General features: G+C 43.5%; 1 protein-coding gene across 1 annotated transcript in view; it reads right to left on the bottom strand.

Annotated features, from left to right (window-relative positions):
- The window catches only part of MAP2K4 (mitogen-activated protein kinase kinase 4), a 139,978-nt gene that overhangs the window by 4,239 nt on the left and 115,238 nt on the right, over positions 1–20,501 (bottom strand). The window contains exons 8-10 of the mRNA XM_043583150.1: positions 14,524–14,601; positions 12,626–12,774; positions 221–266 (exon numbers count right to left, since the gene is read on the bottom strand). Of these exons, the coding sequence (XP_043439085.1) occupies positions 221–266; positions 12,626–12,774; positions 14,524–14,601 (273 nt within the window). The remainder of the gene's footprint in view (positions 1–220; positions 267–12,625; positions 12,775–14,523; positions 14,602–20,501) is intronic.

Below are 20,501 nucleotides of genomic sequence, written 5' to 3'. Positions count from 1 at the left end.
AACATTAGAAAAAATAAAATTATTAAAAACATAATAATAAAATACTCAATTAGGTCAGGCTATTTGTTGAGAACACAGGAGACCATTACTTGCTTAGAGAATGAGCATGCTAAGAGCATTTGGGCAAGGAAATAACTAAAATTCCCAAGGTCTCATACAAATAACTAAAATTCCCAAGGTCTCATACAAATAACTAAAATTCCCAAGGTCTCATACTTACCAGAAGTTCTTTATACTTTGGCCTTTTGGATTCATCCTTCGTAAGGCTAAAATAACAGAAAAATACCATTATTAAAACGGAAACACAGTTACCCAAGTGCTTTTCTTTTCACAAGTATCACAAAGAACCAAGCAGTTTTTTTCCTTCAGATACAAAAGGAGCAAAGAGAACAACCTGCCAGATGTACGTACACACACACACACACACACACACACACACACGCTTAAACAATTTATAATCTAAGGATTTGTCCTCAGGATATTCAGTGTAGAAGCATTAGTGGAAAACAAGAAACAAGTTAACTACTGATTACAGATTACAGCACAGCTGCGAATACTACGAATAAATGTACGAATGTGTGTATAAAATCGTGTGTATGCACGTGTTTTCTAAATGCATACACGAGTATTTATACTGACACCACCTAAGAGAAACCAGAAGTCTGGGAAGTAAACTATATACAAATTTTATCAATTTATCCTTAGATTTTTTTTTTTTTTTTTTTTTTAATTTTTGAGCTCTGTATTTCAATCCTGTGTCCTTTGGTCCAAACGTGGAAAGCACCACCGCCTTACTAAGGACTATATTAATATAATAAAACACTCTGCCCTGATATTTTTGCCTTGAATCCTACCTTGTCTGATTAATGTGGCCAGAGGTATTTTCATGTTGTTTATATTTACCATATTGGTCTGGGACCATGTATCTTTTTTTTTTTTTTTTAACGTTTTATTTATTTTTGAGACAGAGAGAGACAGAGCATGAACAGGCGAGGGGCAGAGAGAGGGGGAGACACAGAATGGAAGCAGGCTCCAGGCTCTGAGCCATCAGCCCAGAGCCCGACGCGGGGCTCGAACTCACGGACCGCGAGATCGTGACCTGAGCCGAAGTCGGACGCTCAACCGACTGAGCCACCCAGGCGCCCCTGGGACCATGTATCTTAATCACCCCTCTCTTCCAATCTCAATTAAATTTTTTTTTTTTTTACTCGCAAAAGTTAATTAACACTGACAACATAGTTCATCTATTTCTTTTTTCTAATTAATTGGTTATTTATTTTGAGAAAGAGAGAGAGAGAGAGCAAGGGAGGGGCTAGAGAGGGAATCCCAAGCAGGCTCCGCACCATCAGCATGGAGCCTGACGTGGGCTTTGAACCCACGAACCGTGAGATCATAACCTGAGCTGAAACTAAGAGTCAGGCCTTTAACCGACTGAGCCCCCTCACCTGTTTCCAAACTCAGTGCTGTTTTCTATATTCCATACCTTCTGGGCGGGATGTGGTGCTGTGCTATGGCGACTATACCTACACCGAGTTCCAGTACGAAGGGATTCTCCTGGCAGACAACCCTCAGCGGCCAGCCTCTTCGGGATGACCTTGGCTGAAGAGACCCACCTTAGCCTCCCTGGGGCAGCCTGAGCTCATGACTGCTCCACAGAGGGGCAGGGAAATCAAGACCCTCATGCACGTCAGGCCAACCCTGGAGGGTCATCCCAGTGGTACGTCTTGCCTGTAGAGGTCTTTGTTAAGATCGCACTGCAGGCCAACTTCCCTCTGCTCCTCTAGCTGTTGATGGCAAGGTCATTGCCATCTCCTCCGCTTCCCACACACTGATCTCTGCCTCAAAAGCCTGGCTTCTGGGACGCCTGGGTGGGCTCAGTTGGTTAAGCATCTGACCTTGGCTCAGGTCACGATCTCACAGTTCGTGGGTTTGAGCCTCACATCAGGCTCTGGAGGACAGTGCAGAGAACTGCTTGGGATTCTCTCTCTCCGTCTCTCTCTACTCCTCCCCAAGTCACGCTTTCTCTCACTTTCAAAATAAATAAACTTAAAAAAAAAAAAAAAAAAGACAGAAAAGCCTGCCTTCCAGGGAACCAACCTGCAACACCCTTCTCCTGGGTTCACTCTCCTTCTGGGCCAAGTATATCTTTTCAAGCAATCTATGAATGGTAAACTCTCCCTCTTTCCATTCCTGGAAAAATCTGTATTTCCTCCTTATTTTGAATTATGATGGAGTGCCGACGTATAAAGCTTTACACAAGGCTAACAATTCTTTTGCCTCCGTGGAAAGAAGGAGCTACGGCTCGTTTTCTGGCAATTACCGTGGCTCATCGCAAGGTGGCTGTCAGTCTAACTGATGACACCTTCCCAGACAGTCTACATTCCTGCTAACTTCTACACTACTGTTCTCCACTCGTCCTTCAGGGCATTTAGATACACATTTAGATGCCTTTGTGTCTCCCACACGGCACAGAGATTTGATTCCAAGCTGAGAACATCAAGTCTCAAATGCTTCGCCACATGATCTCCAATACCGCTTCTCCCACATCCAGAATTATGTTCCGCCACGATCGCTACATGTATCTTACCAGTTCCCTTTCTGTTCCCCCTGGTGCTCAACCACTCTTTCACGCAGTTGAATCTGTGTCATGCTGGGAAATCCCTGTGGCCCATCTGCCAACTTCCCCAGTTCTATCCCCAGTTGTTTCCGGCCTAGAGTACATCAAATATGCGGTCTTTTGTATCGACGCTTAAGTTTTTTTCGTTTCTAAATCTCTGCATCATTTCCGTTTATCATTTCTGTTTTACTTCTTTCTCAGCTTTCTAAAAAAAATTTTTAAGGCTTCTTTATTTTTGAGAGAGACAGAGAGGGGCGCCTGGGTGGCGCAGTCGGTTAAGCGTCCGACTTCAGCCAGGTCACGATCTCGCAGTCCGTGGGTTCGAGCCCCGCGTCGGGCTCTGGGCTGATGGCTCGGAGCCTGGAGCCTGTTTCCGATTCTGTGTCTCCCTCTCTCTCTGCCCCTCCCCCGTTCATGCTCTGTCTCTCTCTGTCCCAAAAATAAATAAACGTTGAGAGAGACAGAGAGTGAGAGAAAGGCAGAGCACAAGCAGGGGAGGGGCAGAGAGAGAGGGAGACACAGAATCCTGAGGAGGCTCCAGGCTCCAAGCTGTCCGCACAGAGCCTGACACGGGCCCCGAACCCATGAACCACGAGATCACGACCTGAGCCGAAGTCGGACGCTTAACTGACTGAGCCCCTCAGGAGCCCCACTTCGTTCTCAGTTTTAATCGAACTTACACCCTCATTTCCTCGGACAGCCTAAATATACTTATTTTATTTTGAACTGTATTTTGGACTAGTCCACAAGCTCAGCTTGATTTAAAGTAAATTCATGTTTTGTTTTATTAGTTGATTTTTTTTTTTTTTTTTTTAAGCATCAGACTCCATGCATTTTGGAATTCTGGCTTGCACGGTGCACGCGCTTATGCATGCATTTGTCCCGCAAATCTCAGAGTGCCTAGCCGGTACTACAACCCGAAGCAGGAGCTAGAGCTAGATAGAGCCATTTCACCGCTGCTGCTCCTTTTTGGGTCCACCGCTACAGAACAAGGTCCCCTAACGGCTCTTTCAAGTTCCAGCCCCCTGCTGATATTAGGATTGTTATAGATCCAGTCCTCTGGTTACACAAACAGTATCTATGCCCTTGCCATTGTGTCCCTGCGGCATGCGGTGGCCCAGGCAGTGACTGACATGGGCATGTTTTCACTCCCCAGATCCTGATTTCTAGGCAGAGCCCAATTCCTGTGGATCCCTGTCCGGAAAAGAGCACTTGTCGACCGCTGATCGTGCAGGAAGTGATGTCCTGGGCAGAGCAAGGCCAAGGCTTCAGACCTCCAGAGCATTTCCATCACATCGGTCATCCACACAGATGTTTACTTCGTAAAGCTGCCACAATCTTAGGTTTTTGATTTTTCCATGTCAACTACTGTAGCAAAAAGCTGCACCAACGTATAAACTCATGATGCCATCTGAGTAGAAATGTTTAACCAAGTTCTTATTAACACTGACGATCTTCTGTTTCAGAATTACTACTGCCATTAGTTTGGTCCCACTTATCACGTGAAACCCAACCAGTTAAACCCCACGCATCCAATAAGGTTTAGTCACTTGTCAAATTAACGTCAATGAAATAAAATTTTAAAGTTTACCTCCTTAGCCACACTTGGAGTGCTATGGCCACCACAGTGGACAGGGCAGGTTACAAAACTTTCCCATCATTTCAGAAGTTCTGCTGACAGCTTCAGACCCACTTTTCAGTTTACTCATCTCTCTTCAATCACACCTAATCTGTTTATTTCAGCCCTGAATTTGTAATGTATGCTTTTTATCTCTGGACGTTCCCTTTTGTTCTTCGTAGATTCGTGTTCCTTGCTTTTATTTCCGAGCTTCTTCATTTTTCTTTCAATGTAAGAAAAGACTTTTTCTAATTGTCCTAATATCTGAAGTCGTCGGATCTATCCCTGCCATCGGTTGTTTCTACTAATTCTCGTTCCTTGTGCTTGGGAGTGAGTGTTGGCATTTCTTCTGAACTCACACTGCACTCGACTTTTTCCTGGGGAATTCTGGGGCCCTGGCTTGAAGGATCTGGTCTTGCTCCTGCCGAACAACTAGTCTTTCTGATCAGTAGCCTCTTGGAATCCTTACCTCGCATAATTTATTGAAGTCACTTTTTCTTCACCTGAAGTACAGTTGACACACACTGTTACGTTAGTTTCAGGCGTACGACACAGCGATTCAACAAGTCTGTGCGTCAGGCTGTGCTCCCGCTGGTCACCATGCGACGCCATTGCAATGTCACTGACCACGTTCCCCACGCTGTGCCTCTTATCCTCATGACTTACTCACAGGCACAACTGGAAGCCTGGCCCTCCTTCCCCCCTCCATCCCTTTCACTCCCCCCCCTGCCCTCCTCCCCTCTGGCGACCATCAATTCTCAGTTTTCCCAGGTCTGTTTCTGCTGTTTGTTTATTCATTTGTTTTGTTTTTTCGGATCCCGCGCATAAGTGAAATCAATGCATCTTTCTCTGATTCCTTTCGTTTAGCATAATATCCTCTAGCTCCATCCATGTTGTAACAGATGACAAGATTTTCTTTTTTTATGGCTGAGTAGTATTTCATTACACTCAGGCACGCGCACACCCACCCTACCCCACATCTTTATCTGTTCAACCATGGATGGATACAGGCTGCTTCCATATCTTGGCTATTATAAAAAAAATGCTGCAGTAAACACAGCGGTGCATACATTATTTCTGAATTCATGTTTTCATTTTCTTCGGCTAAATACCCAGTAATAGAACCACTGGATTGTATGATGTTTCTACTTTTAATGTTTTCAAGACCATCTATACTGTTTTCCACAATGGCTGCACCAATCTGCGTTCCCACCAACACTGCGTGAGGGTTCCTTTCTCTCCACCCCCTTGCCAACACTTGGTATTTCTAGGCTTTTTAATTCTAGCCATTCTGACAGGTATGAGGTGATACCTCATTGTGGTTTTGATTTGCATCAATTGTCATTTCCCTGACAATGAGTGACACTGGACTTCTTTTCATGTGTCTGTTAGCCGTCTGGATGTCTTCTTTGGAAACATGTCTATGCAGGTCCTCTGCCCATTTTTTAATGGTATTATTTACAGTTTTTTGGTGTTGAGTTGTACGAGTTCTTTACATATTTTGGATATTAACCCCTTACTGGAGACCTTACCTCCCGTAATTTCTGATTCCACGTAGTTTTAGAACTCTGTGGACTCCATGGCATTGTTCTAATGCTGCTACATTTTAAAAGATACCATGAAACGTTTAACCAGTATTTTAGTAGTTTTGGTGCAATTGCTGTCCTGGATCGAATGCACCCTAATAATCTAAAGTGGTCTCACCCATCATAACACTCATCAGGTACTGCTCTGATTGTATGTCTTTCTACACTGGTGTGAACATTAATGTGTGCCTGTGTTTTCAATGAAAGCTTGTCAAGTTTTCTCTCTGAATGCAAAAAACAACAACAAAATCTTACAACGTCCCTAGATGGCTTTTTTTTCCCCTCCCCTCCGAGTTAATTTGGTCTGGTACTTTAATTTAGGGACTCAAGGTTTTCTTCAAGTGAAGACAATTTTTATTTTAATTCTCTCTCTACTATAATCAGTTAAGTGGGGTCTGCTGGATTTTGTTCTCCAGGACTCCTATCGTGTGTCTCCTGTTCATCTTTTTTAACCCCTCGCCTGCAGGATTCACTCAAGGGTGTTTCCTGCTCTATAGATTCGGTCAACCGTGCAATACCCAATATGCTGTTTACCACCATTTCCTCCTCTTCAATTCAGAAACCGTGTTTGTTCATTGAAAAACCTGTCCTGAATTCAAATTCATCCATTCTGACCAGTTTTCGTCCCTGACTTCTTCACTGGCAAATTTTACAAGGGAGTGTTGGCTCCAATTTTGCAGGCTGATGCGACGCTCATCTCCATTTGTGTTTCTTCACGCCCCCAGGGCATCAGTGCTCGTGGAATGTGACGAGCTGACCCCGGTCACAGCCCTGGGTGACTGGGAGAAAGAGTAGAGGGCCATCTCTGGAGCACGGTCACCTTGCCAAGGGATGCGTTTCCTGGGTTGTTAGGACAGCTTCCGCTGTGCTCCCAGACCCTGACCAACACAAGTGTCCTCAGCAGGAGTTACTTCAGCAGAGCCTGAGCCAAGGAGAAGGCAGGGGTGAACACTGCCGAAGAGTCCCGGCCGTGCCTGGGATCCAGTAGAGAATGCTCCCTCGAGACGTTTTTCGGATCGAGATAAGCTTCCTGATTGCCTGTCCCTCAAGCTGCCTCTTTTCCCGGGTCCTGCTGTGCCCAGATGAGCAGTTCCTGTGCAGATCTCCTACCGTCCCCGTGGCGCTCTCCCTCTGTATATGCAAACTCTGCCATCAGTTGGCCCATCCCTGAAGTCAGTCTCATCTGTGCTATTTCACAAGAACTCCTTGAGGACAGTGCAAGTAAAGGCTGGGTTTCCCTTTTAAAAATTCCATTAATGACTTAAGGGGCACCTGGGTGGCTCTGCCAGTTAAGTGTCTGACTCTTGGTTTTGGGTCAGGTCATGATCTCATGGTTCATGGGATCGAGCCGTGCACTGGGCTCCATGCTGACAGTGCCGAGCCTGCTTGGGATTCTGGGTCTCCCTCTCTCTCTGCCCCTCCCCCACTTGTGCACACTTTCTCTTTCTCTCAAAATAAATAAACTTCAACAAATCCGTTAATGATTTAAATAGGAAGTTAAAGCAGGGGGAATTTAAACTGTGAGCTGGCGTCATCATTTTGGTCCCTGAGTGCTTCTTCTTATTCCTTAAGCGAACTTTTTTTTACATTTATTTATTTTGTTTATTTTTTATTTTTTTATATTTATTCATTTTTGAAAGACAGAGAGAGACAGAGCATGAGCGGGGGAGGGGCAGAGAGAGAGGGAGACGCAGGATCCGAAGCAGGTTCCAGGCTCCAAGCTGTCAGCACAGAGCCCGACGCGGGGCTCGAACTCACAGACCGTGAGATCATGACCTGAGCTGAAGTCGGATGCTCAACAGACTGAGCCACCCAGGCACCCCCCCTTAAGCGAACTTTTGATTGAAGCATACATTCAGAAAAACACACACGCCCTAAGCATGGAACAAAAATAAAGAGTATCAATATTCTGATTCTATTACCTTTATTCATTCTTGTCTGCTTTTTGAAATTCCACATCAATGAAACCATACACGCTGTTTTACGTATTGCTTCTTTCACTCAGCGCTGTTTGAGGTTCACCCGTGGCTGAGTGTAGCAACAGTCCAACCTCCGATGCTGTGTACCACTGTGCTAACAATGCTAGAACTTACTGTCCACTCTCCTGGGGATAAATGCTATTCTTTTCCCTACATTTATTTATTTTTGAGGGAACGGAGAAGGGGCAGAGAGAGGGGGAGACAGAGAATCCCAGGCAGGCTATGCGCTGTCAGTGCAGAGCCTGATGCGGGGCTGGAACTCACAGACCCTGAGATCACGACCTGGGCCGAAATCAAGAGTTGGCCACTTTACCAAGTGAGCCACCCAGGCTCTCCTTTCTGACTGGAGATTATTACGAATACGCCGTTCTGAATGTTCTTCCACACGTCCTTTAGCGTGCCTCTGTCTCTGCTTTCGCTGGGCATCCACTTGGGACAGAATTGCTGGAGCATAACGTAGGCACCAGCTGTATTCCACCGGCTATATGAGATACTGCCAATCTCCCAATGACACTGCACCACGTACAGTCTTACAGCTACTGCACGGGACTTCCAGACCCTCCTGTACCATCAGCCTTTTAAACTGTAGTCAATTCTGGCGACAGTAATGGTATTTCATCGTAGGATTTCATTTGAGTTCCCCTGATGTCCCATCACACCCGAGGAACACCCTTTCATATGCTGACAGAGCACCCGAATATCATCTTTTTAAGCACCTTTTCAAGTATCTGGCCATTTTCGGTTGTCACTTTCATAATGTAAGTGTTCTATACTCATAGGTACTCTCTACGTATTCTGATTGAAAGTCCCATATCAAGTGTCCATACGGCAAGGAGGCTGCATGGGAGGGCATTTCATTCATTGGTGTCTCCTCATCAAAAGACATTCTCAGTTTTAGTGAAATTGAATTTTATCAATCTCTTCTTTTACACTTAGCAGCTTTCTGTGTGCTGTTGGGAGAAATCTTAATCTACCCAAAGACCGAGAGACTATGTTCCCACATCTCCTATATGCTTTTAACCCACACAACTGAAGAAACTCAGTTTGGCAGAAAAAACAACTCTAGGGGAGTACTGAGAAATGTGGCCAGGGCCATAAACCAGGTCCAGGTCATAAGGGTTTTGAGGGGCCCCTGGGTGGCTCAGTCAGTTAAGCGTCCAACTCTTGATCTTGGCTCAGATCATGATCTCACGGTTCGTGTGAGCCCCTCATCAGGCTCTGTGCTGACAGCTGGAACCCTACTTGGAATTCTCTCTTTCCCTCCCCCTCTCTCTGCCCCTCCCCAACTCATGCTCTCTTGCTCTCTCTCTCTCTCTCTCTCTCTCTCTCTCTCTTTCTCTCTCTCTCTCCCTCCCTCCCTCAAAATAAACAACAACAACAAAAAGTTTTTTTTAAATAATAATGTGTTTTGAAAACCATGTTAATTTAGTCTTTATTTTAAGGGCCAGGGTAAGCCTCTAGACCAGTACTCTCTAATCTTTTATTCATTACTGCCCTACCTTCCTGTGAAATTTCAATTCCGTCAATCTGCAGACGTTCTGTAGCAGCCCTTTGGAGGGGTGCAGACCATTACGCTATCTAAGAGGTTTTCCTCTCCAGAATAAATTTCTGCCCCCTTAGGGGTGATAGCACACTATTAAAAATGCATGCTCTAGGCAGTTTTAAACAAAAAGTAACATGATCAGACGTACATCAATAAAAATACAACTCTGACAAAAAGGAGAATGGTTTGGCACAAAACGGCACTGGATTACGAGGAAACCAATCAGAAACCTGAATGATCCAGGTTAGCGAGGACAGAAAATGCCCAGGAACAGTGGAAGGGAGGATGGACAAACACAGAGAGCTGATAGGAGCAGGTCATAAAAACAGATGTACTTCAACTACGGCCCCTGATGATCTGGAATGAGATGGAACCATGGACCTACTCAGGGAAAACAATGGAACACTGATGTCTATAACCATTACCTACAGGGGAGAACTGGCAACGAGAGACACAGAAATTTAAAAAAATATACAAGTACTACACATAGGTGCAACAAAACCAGTCAAGAGATCAAGGGACTGGGCGCCTGGGTGGCTCAGTCAGTTGAGCGTCTGACTCTTGATTTCGGCTCAGGTCATGATCCCAGGGTCGTAGGATCAAGCCCCACATCAAACTCTGAGCTGACAGTGTGGAGCCTGCTTGGGATTCTCTCTCTCTCCCTCTCTCTCTCTGCCCTTCCCCTGCACGCACACACACTTTCTCTCTCAAAGTAAATAAATAAATACTTAAAAAAAGACCAGACCAGGGGCTCCTGAGTGGCTCTGTCGGTTGAGTGTCCGACTTCGGCTCAAGTCATGATCTCACAGTTTGTGAGTTTGAGCCCTGCGTCAGACTCTGTGCTGACAGCTCGGAGCCTGGAGCCTGCTTCGGATTCTGTCTCCCTCTCTCTGCCCCTCCCCGCCCCCCTCTCTCTCTCAAAAATGCATAAACATTAAAAAATTTTAAAAATAAAGGGGGCACCTGGGTGGCTCAGTCGGTTAAGTGTCCGACTTCGGCTCAGGTCACGATCTCGCGGTCTGTGGGTTCGAGCCCCACGTTGGGCTCTGTGCTGACAGCTCAGAGCCTGGAGCCTGTTTCAGATTCTGTGTCTCCCTCTCTCTCTGACCCTCCCCTGTTCATGCTCTGTCTCTCTCTGTCTCAAAAATAAACATTAGGGGCGCCTGGGTGGCGCAGTCGGTTAAGCGTCCGACTTCGGCTCAGGTCACGATCTCGCGGTCTGTGGGTTCGAGCCCCGCGTTGGGCTCTGTGCTGACAGCTCAGAGCCTGGAGCCTGCTTCCGATTCTGTGTCTCCCTCTCTCTCTGACCCTCCCCCGTTCATGCTCTGTCTCTCTCTGTCCCAAAAATAAATAAACGTTGGAAAAAAAAAATTAAAAAAAAAAATAAACATTAAAAAAATTAAAATAAAATTTAAAAAATAATTTAAAAAATAAAACAAAGAGATCGAGGGATTAAACAACTCTTAATTATTTTAGAAATTATGCTCTTTGACTCACACAGATTACTTTAACCAAATTTCTTCATTAAAATGGAATATATAAAATTATCACATGCAATTATATAAACTGTATAGGTGTTTGCAAACTGGTAAAAATGGAAGAAGCAGGGACACCTGGGTGGTTCATCTGGTTAAGCATCTGACTCTTGATTTCAGCTCAGGTCATGATCTCACAGGTTCGTGGGATCGAGCCCCATGTTGGGCTCTGTGCTAACCGTGCAGAGCCTGCTCGAGATTCTCTCTCTTTCTCTGTCTCTCCCCTCTCCCCTGCTTGCACAAACTCACTCTCTCTTTCTCTCTCTCTCAAAATAAATATATACGCTTAAAAAAGATTAAAAAGGAAAAAGCAGCCAATTTGAGTCATGCTAATGGTCCTCTTCCACCTAGAAAACCCTGAGGTATCCGTCACCCCCTGGGAAACCATTGCAAAAGGAGAATTTCATTACAAAAGATGAAAGGGACTTAAAAACTAGAGTCTAACAAATATTTTCTAATTATTCAAAAAGAGGGCAATGCTGGACCATGAAATGTAAGTCTTACACGGCCTAGAAAGAGGAGGGAGATAGCGTTCTTGGCAAGGAAAAAATGAGCAGAAAAAGGAAAGCATTTTCAAGAACGCTTTTTGCCCAGAAACACACTATTTTAAATCATGTTGGATAAACAGAATAATTATCAAAAATATTCAAATGATAACAAAACAGGTGTCATTTAAAACACAGACCAAGGGGCGCCTGGGTGGCGCAGTCAGTTAAGCGTCTGACTTCAGCTCAGGTCACAATCTCGCGGTCCGTGAGTTCGAGCCCCGCGTCGGGCTCTGGGCTGATGGCTCAGAGCCTGGAGCCTGCTTCCGATTCTGTGTCTCCCTCTCTCTCTGCCCCTCCCCTGTTCATGCTCTGTCTCAAAAATAAATAAAACCTTAAGAAAAAAAAAAAAAAAACACAGACCAAAACAGGGGCACCTGGGTAGCTCAGTCAGTTAAGCACCCGACTTCAGCTCAGGTCATGATCTCACAGTTCGTGAGTTCGAGCCCCGCGTCAGGCTCTGTGCTGACACCTCAGAGCCTGGAGTCTGCTTCAAATTCTGTGTCTCCCTCTCTCTCTGCCCCTAGCCCCTCACATTCTGTCTCTCTCTCTCTCTCTCCCTCTCAAAAATAAATAAAACATTAAAATACAGACTGAAACAGTACAAAGCACGACTGTGTTCCTGCCGTATCTGAACGTTCTTATTTTTACGTTCTACGCACACACAGGTGTGCACATGCACACACACCTGTTAAAAGGTGGACAAACAACACCAGGTGTCGGGCTCACACCTTCCCCGGAAGCGGCTTTCAGAGAGCCAGTACTCAGCCGACCCACCAAGCTTTGGGTGGTCTCTCCTACATGCATCGCACTATGTCACAGGCTGTGTCGGAGCAGAGGGCCAGCCCTGAAATGCCAGTCTGACCTGGTAGGTTCTTGACTTCGTAAAAGCTTCCCCGCAATTCTAGCACAACTGCACTGTTAGAGCCGCACCTGAGTAAGATGACCAGTCTCGCAGAGGCTGGATTTCTTGTACCGGGTACTAGAAATCAGTATCCAACTAGCAGAACACAAGAGCGATGCTCTCCGGGCCCGCTGGAACCTTCCGTGTGGCCAAAGTGGCCCAGAGTTCCGGCACAGAGGCAGAGCGACAGGAAGAAGGCCACCCCCTCTAGGGCATGGAGGCCCAGTGCTGCAGGGAGCCAGGAACACTGGCTATTCTCACCGCGTGTTTGTTGCGCATTTGGACATCACGTACTCACCACAAGTTGACAAAGTTGATGAAACTGGGGGAGAACTCCCTTTCCTCCGAGTTACTCAGCTGTGGAGGGTCTCCTTTCACGACTTGTGTTAGTTGATCGAATACACTATTCCACTTTGGGTAAGGAAATCGGCCTGTGGCTAACTCGTACTAAAGAGAACACAGAGGGAAAAGCAAGATATACAAGATATATAATTTTCCCAATTAGTAAGGCTAAGCGGAAGGGGTGTTTAGAAATCAAGGTAATACAGAGAATTCCGTATCAACTGAGTTCAAAGACTGGGACTAAAGGAAACCCCAAACTTAAGCCCGGACCATGTCCCCACCACATAAGAGCTGGGATAGCCCTCAATTCTGATTCCTTTGTGTGAAGGATCCTGGAAGGTTGGTTTTAGAACACTCTTGGTACAAAGTCTGCACGGTCGACAGTTATCTGAATGGAAGACCACGTCCAGAACAGTGGTCATATTCATTTTTAAGGGAAGAGAAGGTTCAGTCAACAAAAGCCCAACCTGAGCTCAAAGGAAGCAATGTGCGATTCTGTTCTCCAGCCATCCTGTGGTTACTACAGTTCTGACCACAGCCAGATATTACCACAACAGAAGAAATCAAGTCTGGATCAAAACCCCAATGGTGGGGTGCTCAGGACAGCATCTCTAAACCATCCCAAACCAGATCCGAAGGATCTTACGGACGTTATGTCCCAATTGGTCAAAGGTCAATTCTCCCCTTTCTCTTGCTCTGTTCTGAGGATAATGAAAACCCAGAAATTGTGCTTTTTCCGAAAAAATAGGTCCAAGTCTGCAGCATGGCCTAAATGAGCCCCGTTTTAGGTATGCTGGTAGGTGATTGCTATGCGAGGGTGTGACCCCAAGCTCATGAGAGGAGAAGGCACCTGAGAGGCAGCGCTGAGGACAGCGTCTCAGGGCTTCTTCAGCTGAGGGCCGTGGGACCTCATTACAAAGGGGAGGAAATGAACGGGAAAGTTTGGGGCTGCCTACCAAACAGGGCACAGCCCCATCTAGTGATGGGAAATTCACGGCCCATGTAGAAGAAGCTGTCCAAGGTCAGAAAAAACACCACCAAGCCGTGATAAAGCAGCAAGCTCAAGAAAAGAAATCTAAAATGTCAAAACAACATTTGGCAGCAAAGATAAGTAATGAGCAAATACAGGTAACTTTTAAGGCAGAAGGAAAATTTCAGTACAGGTGCAGGTGAGAAAGAAGAATTTGCTTAATTGTGCTTAGCTGCAAGTTAAGTAGCTTCCTTACTATTCTTTCTCAGTGTTGTTTGAAGGTAGAACTTTCATTAGGTTTATTACCTCGGTTGTTCTGGTTCCACAAGAACTGAATTACTTGTAGCTCATTCACGTGTGACTTTTGTGTTCAGTGAGTAGAAGATTCCAAGCAGAAACTCTGCTCGTCCGTGTAAACACGTACACCTAATACACAGGCTGTACAGAGAGTACATGCTATTCCCGCTGGAGGCAGCAGGAGACAGGTGCCTTCACCGCTGCACTGCCCGTGGGGGCGCCGCCCTCCCCCGTTCCTGTTCCTAGTGCGGTTGCTGACACCTCGAATCTGTGGCCAAGGGACCCAGCGCGACACCAAAGAGCCCAAGGCACTTCCTAAACCTTGAGGGAAACTGTCAACTCTGGTTTGATTTTTAAAGTAAAACACATACTTTTTTTCAACAACTAGAAGATATAGTCCCTGTGATTATGACCATGGAGGAAAAAAACAGGTAAGTAAAGTCAAAGACTAGGGGAGAGAGAGAGAGAGAGAGAGAGAGCGAGCGAGCGAGAGAGAGGGAGAGGGAGAGGGAGAAAGGCAGTTCTTATGAGGGGTGGAAGACTGATAAAATTTTCTTTCAATGCTAAATCTACCATGACGAACGTACCAATGTGATCCCCAAACTCCAGACATCAGAGCGGACATCATATCCTTGTCGAGATGCACTTGGGTCTATTCTTTCAGGCTGGAACACAAAGAGAAGTCACAGTCATTAATCATGCAAACCCTCAAGGTTCAGGGTGGAAGCAACCGCTGGGTAGGTGGCTGAAATGCCAGCATACTTCTAGAAGAATCCACATGTGGGGTCAGACTTGGAGCAACAGGAAGCCATCATTGTATTGAAAACAAGCAAGAACAATCCACAAAACCCAACCTAATGGCCACCTCCATGAAGGGAAAACAAAGTGACTCTTCTCATTTTCCCCCCTAATGACTCCAAAGCATGTGCAAACCGGAAGCTAAGAACAAAGAAAAAAGGAAGAAAACTGGAGAAGTGAAAAAAAAAAAAAAATTACGGGGTCAGATTAGTAAGCAAGTAGTGGTAAACAGAAGAAGAAAGAAGAAGAAGACTAGATCTTCTGTTTCAGGGAATGAAGCCACACCACAATATATCTGAAACACAAGAGCAAATATAAACTCAGTAAATTCGTTATAATTATTCTACCCACTCTTCATCATAAAGCTAAATTTAACACTATGCAGAGCTTTAAAGATACCTATTAGTCATTTTTAACCAAATGAAGGCACTGGCAAAATATATTATCCTATCATGCAAACAGCAGAAATCATCTTTAGTAATTCCCATGAAGGGAGCATTCTTTACATGTCCTTGAAATAAGGGACCATTAGTTCCATACGTGTCAGGGATGGAGAAGAGAACCAGTAGCACAGAGCTGATAGTCCCTAGGTAAGACTGAGAGTGAGTACTATTGAAAGAAACGTCCAGAAGTCTGATAGTTGACTGTTATAATCTCTGCCCGTCAGCAACAACTAGTTTGCAGATTTATTTTACATATTTTTGCTTTGAACAGGAGTACTGAGGCTGTATAAATACTCACCGGAGGCTACTTAGTTTTTAGTTGCGGATACGTGTATTTACCTGAGAAGATACACATTACATAAAAATCCCGGACCGCCAACCAAGAGAGGCACATACTGTGCCCAAAAGAGCCAGGGTATACACACTTTTCTCAGGCTCACATGGAGCATTTACTGACATAAACTATGTTCTGGGCCATAAAACACACCTTATTTTTTAAAAAAGAAATCATGCAAAGCGTGTTCTCAGATCGCAAAGTCACTCAATTAGAAACCAGTAACAGAAAGATACCTGGGCAATCCCCAAATATTTGGAGGTGAAACAACATACTTCTAAACAACCCGCAGATCACAGAGGAAGCCTCAAGATGAAGTAAAATAATACCCTGAACTAAGTGAAAACGAAATAGAACTCATGAAGCTTCAGGAAATGCAGCGAAAGTAGTATTCAGGGGGGAAATTCATAGTACTGAATAAATGCAAATACTAGAAGAGAAGACACAGCCAGCCATCGAAACCTAACCTCACAGCTTTAAGGAGTTTAAAATGGAACAAACCAAGGCCAAACCACTCAGAAAAAAAAATAATCAAAAGAAGAGTGAAAAGTATGTGAAATAGACAAAAACAACAAAAATGACAACGGAATGCACACCGACGTTTCGGAAAGATCAACAAAACGGATAAACTTCTGGCTACAATGAGAGAAAATGAGACATAACCAAATTACTGAAATCAGAACGAAAGGGGGGACATTGCCGTTCTTCTAGAAACAGACAAAATGGACACAGTTTTTGAAAATGAAACCTATCAAAAATAATAATAGAAATCTGAATAGCTGTAAAGCTATTTTTTCAATGACTTTGTTATGAAAAACTTTCCCGTGAAGTAAAGTCGAACCCAGATGTTCTGGTGAACTCTTTCGACCATGCAAGGGAGAGAGAAGACCAGTCTTACATGAATTTCTTTCGAAAACATTTTATGAGGTCAATTTATTCACTTGTAAAACATTATAAAGACATTATGATACAATTCGTAATCCTCATAAACACAAACTCAAAAACTATTAACAAAAATAGGGACAAATCTAATCTAGCAACATGTGAACCACATAATAATCATGACCAAATGGTGTTTATCTCAGGAATACAAACACTGGCTTAAAACCTGAAAAACAATGGGATGCCCCGTATTTACAGAAAAATGGAGGAATATTATACCATCTTCTCAATAAATGTAGGATTAACATCTGAGAAGATTCACAATTCAACTCTCAGCACACTATGAGAAAAGAAGGAAATGTCATGTCATAAAGAGCATCCAAAACTCACCAAGAGCAAATGTCATACTTTTTACCCATGAAATCTGGAACACTCTTTTCCTAACTAACACTGGAACAAGATAGGACTTCTGTTCAGCATTATATGGGAGGTCCTAGCCAGTCTAGAAAGCTAAGGAGGGAAGAAAAAAACCCAAACACCACACCACTGCCTTTACTCAGAGACACTTGAACTTCTATAACTGTTTACACAGACCATCCCTACTAAAGTTAACAGCAACACGAGCAGGGATACGGGGCGTGATGTCAAAATACGCAAATCTGTATTTATCTATGACAACAGAAACATGCTGGAAGATAGGTTTTAAAATTCCATTTACAAGAGTAGCATCGAGGACCATGAATCGGTTAGGAATAAACGTAAAAGGCGCTCAAGGGTTCCTACGCTGAAAACCACAAAACATGGCTGGCAGCAAAACGCCCTCAATAAATGGAGGCATTGCAGGTACTGAAGCACTTGCTAAGGCCAACATACGCACCAGTGAGTGGACAACAGATCGTGGTCCATCAACACAATGGAAACTTCTCAGCAATAACAAGAAGGAGCTAACATACCCCATAGGACGGCTACCTCTTCAGCACATCACGCTAGAGAAAGGCAGCGGCCAGACAAGAACATGGTGTGAGATTCCATTTGGATGAATCTCCGGGATGAGAAAATCCAATTGCATGGACAGAAAACAGGACCGAGGATCTTTTCTCGGTAACAGACATCTTCCTCTCCTGACTGATGAGCAGTCATTTGTCAAAATTCAAAGTGTGCACTTAAAACGGGTACCACTTGTGGTCTTGGGGGGGGCAGGTCATTCTGAAACTGCTCTATGTTTCTAGCATGTGTGTGTCGTGAAAACTTCCCCAACTCCTGTAAATATGTCAAAAAAGGATTCCATTTCCTTTCACTCACACTGGGGCCAACCCAAGGATTTTTTAACTGCCCTTTTCAGTTTGCTTGATATTTATTATTCATTAGGGCCGCTTCAGTTACAGGATTACGTGTATATTTTTGTCCATTAGGGATGCAAATGATTTCTGTCCTGTAACCCCCAACGTTACTTCTTCATTGACCTGGAGATAATTAGCAGCATTTTATTTGGATGGGCCACCTCGTTCTTTCCTCAGTGACTGTAAATACTAAATGACACAAATGCTTTTATGCTAGTTTCAGCATCCTACCCGCCCAGTGCTCTTACCAATGAGTTAAATACATTTTGACATGTTCTTTCTTTACTTCCAAGTGTACTATTTTTAACATCTAAAAGTTATTCATTGAGAGGAGTAGATATTTAAGATTCAAGAAGTTAAAGACCCAGCATCCTGAATCTAAAATCGAAGCATAGGTTTGAAAAACAAAAAGCTTGCCAGAAGTATAAAGGAAAACATCAACTTAGAGGATATGTCACATTAACAAAAATAGCAAAAAAAGAAAAAGATAAAATAATTTTATATCCAAAAACATATATAACAATAAATACAAGTTACTTTGTATGCAAACATATAAAATAAAAACCAAGAAATAAGAAGAAACCGACAATTGAATGTTACACATTTTGAACTAATCCTTCTCAATTTGTTTGTATTAAAGAGGCAAAAAAGAGGTGTTACGTATATGTAATTAATAATACAGGTCTTTTCCAATATTTCACATTTGATTGATCATCTATCATGCTAAAAAGAATCTTAATATGTCTCAAAAGGCAGAAACATATGGGCCAAAAAGCTTTGATAAGAAATAAGTCAAGAAATTAAAAAGAAATCAATGAAACTCTTTGTACTCGTTAGCTATGATGTATAACAAATTATCCCAAAACTGAATAGCTTAAAACAACAAATATTATCTCACGGTTTCTGTGAGTCAGGATTCAGGGAATAGCTTTGATGGGTGGTTCTGACTCGGGTTATCTCATGACTGAGGTCAAGATGTCAACTAAGACTTAAGGCTTTTCTGGTTTCTGGAAGATTTGGCACTAAGCTCATTCACCGGGTTCCTGGCAGGAAGGCTTAGTTCCTCACCACACGAGTCTCTTCATAAAGCTACCCAAGTGTCTTCACAACATGGCAGCTGGCTTCCCCCAAAGTGAGCAATCCAAGAAAGAAAGAAGGAGCTACAGTGTTTTTATACGGCCTGCTCTCAGAAAGGACACCCTGTCCTTTCTGCCATATGCTCTCACTAGGAGTGACTCACTAAGTTCGGCCCATACATCAGGCAGTACTTAGTCTCCACCTTATAAAGGGAGGGGTATTAAGGAAATTGTGGACACCTTTTTAAACTACCACACACCTGGCTACTAAAAAACATTCCAATAAGCAGTTCTTAAAACTAATATTTAAAAACCCAAGGGGGCACCTGGATGGCTCAGTCAGTTAAGTGTCCAACTCTTGATGGTGGCTCAGGTCATGATCTCACAGTCGTGAGATCGAGCCCCGCATTGGGCTCTGCACTCAGCATAGAGCCTCCTTAAGAGTCTCTCTGTCTCTCCCTCTGCCCTTCTTCCTAGCTTGTACCCTCTAAATAAATAAATAAATAAGTAAATAAATAAATAAATAAATAAAACCAACTAAGAAAACAAAAATACGTATGTGAATACATGTACACGTTCAACACACGCCCACATGCATCTGATGCTGAGGAAATAGTAAAACCTCACAGATTTTGAAGAATCATCTACCTTTCCCCAAAGACTTCTGGCTCAGAAGGATTTCAGTCTCAAAGAACGGAAAATTATACCACCACAAATGTTCTGGAGTCTGGGGAAACTTTTTTGAGCTCAAGGAGATCAAAGATATGTTTCATTCACAAGATGATCAGTAACTTTTTACTATATGAATAAACTAAAGATGGAAAATTTCCCAATTCGATTTTTAAAGCTAGCATAGCCTACAGAAGACCTTCATAATATAAAGTATGAACCAATCTCACTTAAACACTTTTATGCAGAAATTATATTACCATACCACATGTAAAAATACATTAAACATGTAAACTATGAGCCATGTAGGGATCACTTCTGGAAGGCCGGAATGGTTCAACCGCAGAAAACATGTTATTATGATTTGTGACACCAGTAGCTACACAGGGAGAAACATTTCCTCATGGCATGATTGATACCAAAAAGGCATTTAATAAAATTTTTCATAGCTGTTCCTAATTCATGCTCATCTTCATATTCTCTCTCTCTCTCTCTCTGTCTCTCTCTCTCTCTCACACACACACACACACACACACACACACACACACACGTACACACACAGAAATGCACAGACTTTAATCAGAAACAAAGTATTCAAGTGAGAAAAAACATGAGAATCGTACAATCAATATTGTCATTCGGTACTGATCTAGAAGTATGAGAAAAGTAAATACATACAAATGTATAAGAAATATCAATCAATAGAAGGAGAGCCAAGGCAAAAATTATTTCCAGAATGGTACCTTGAGTACCATCCGAGATTAATTCAAATTCAAAAATGAGGCAGATTAGTACTTTGGCTGGTTATAAAATTAACAGAGTCATCTAAATAGCTTCCCTGTATATCAGCAATGTTAGGAAAACACATTATGTGACATTTAAAATAGCAACAAAAAACTGTCTTAGCACCCAAGAATATAGCAGGGAGCCAACTAAATAAAGACTGGGGTCTTGGGGCGCCTGGCTGGTTCAGTCAGTAGGACACGCTATTTTTGATCTCAGGGTTGTGAGTTCGAGCCCTAT

This window comes from Prionailurus bengalensis, chromosome E1, assembly GCF_016509475.1.
Source record: "Prionailurus bengalensis isolate Pbe53 chromosome E1, Fcat_Pben_1.1_paternal_pri, whole genome shotgun sequence".
Classification (NCBI taxonomy): Eukaryota; Metazoa; Chordata; class Mammalia; order Carnivora; family Felidae; genus Prionailurus; species Prionailurus bengalensis.
The sequence above is the reverse complement of the archived record's forward strand: the minus strand, read 5'-3'. Positions and strand labels throughout refer to the sequence as shown.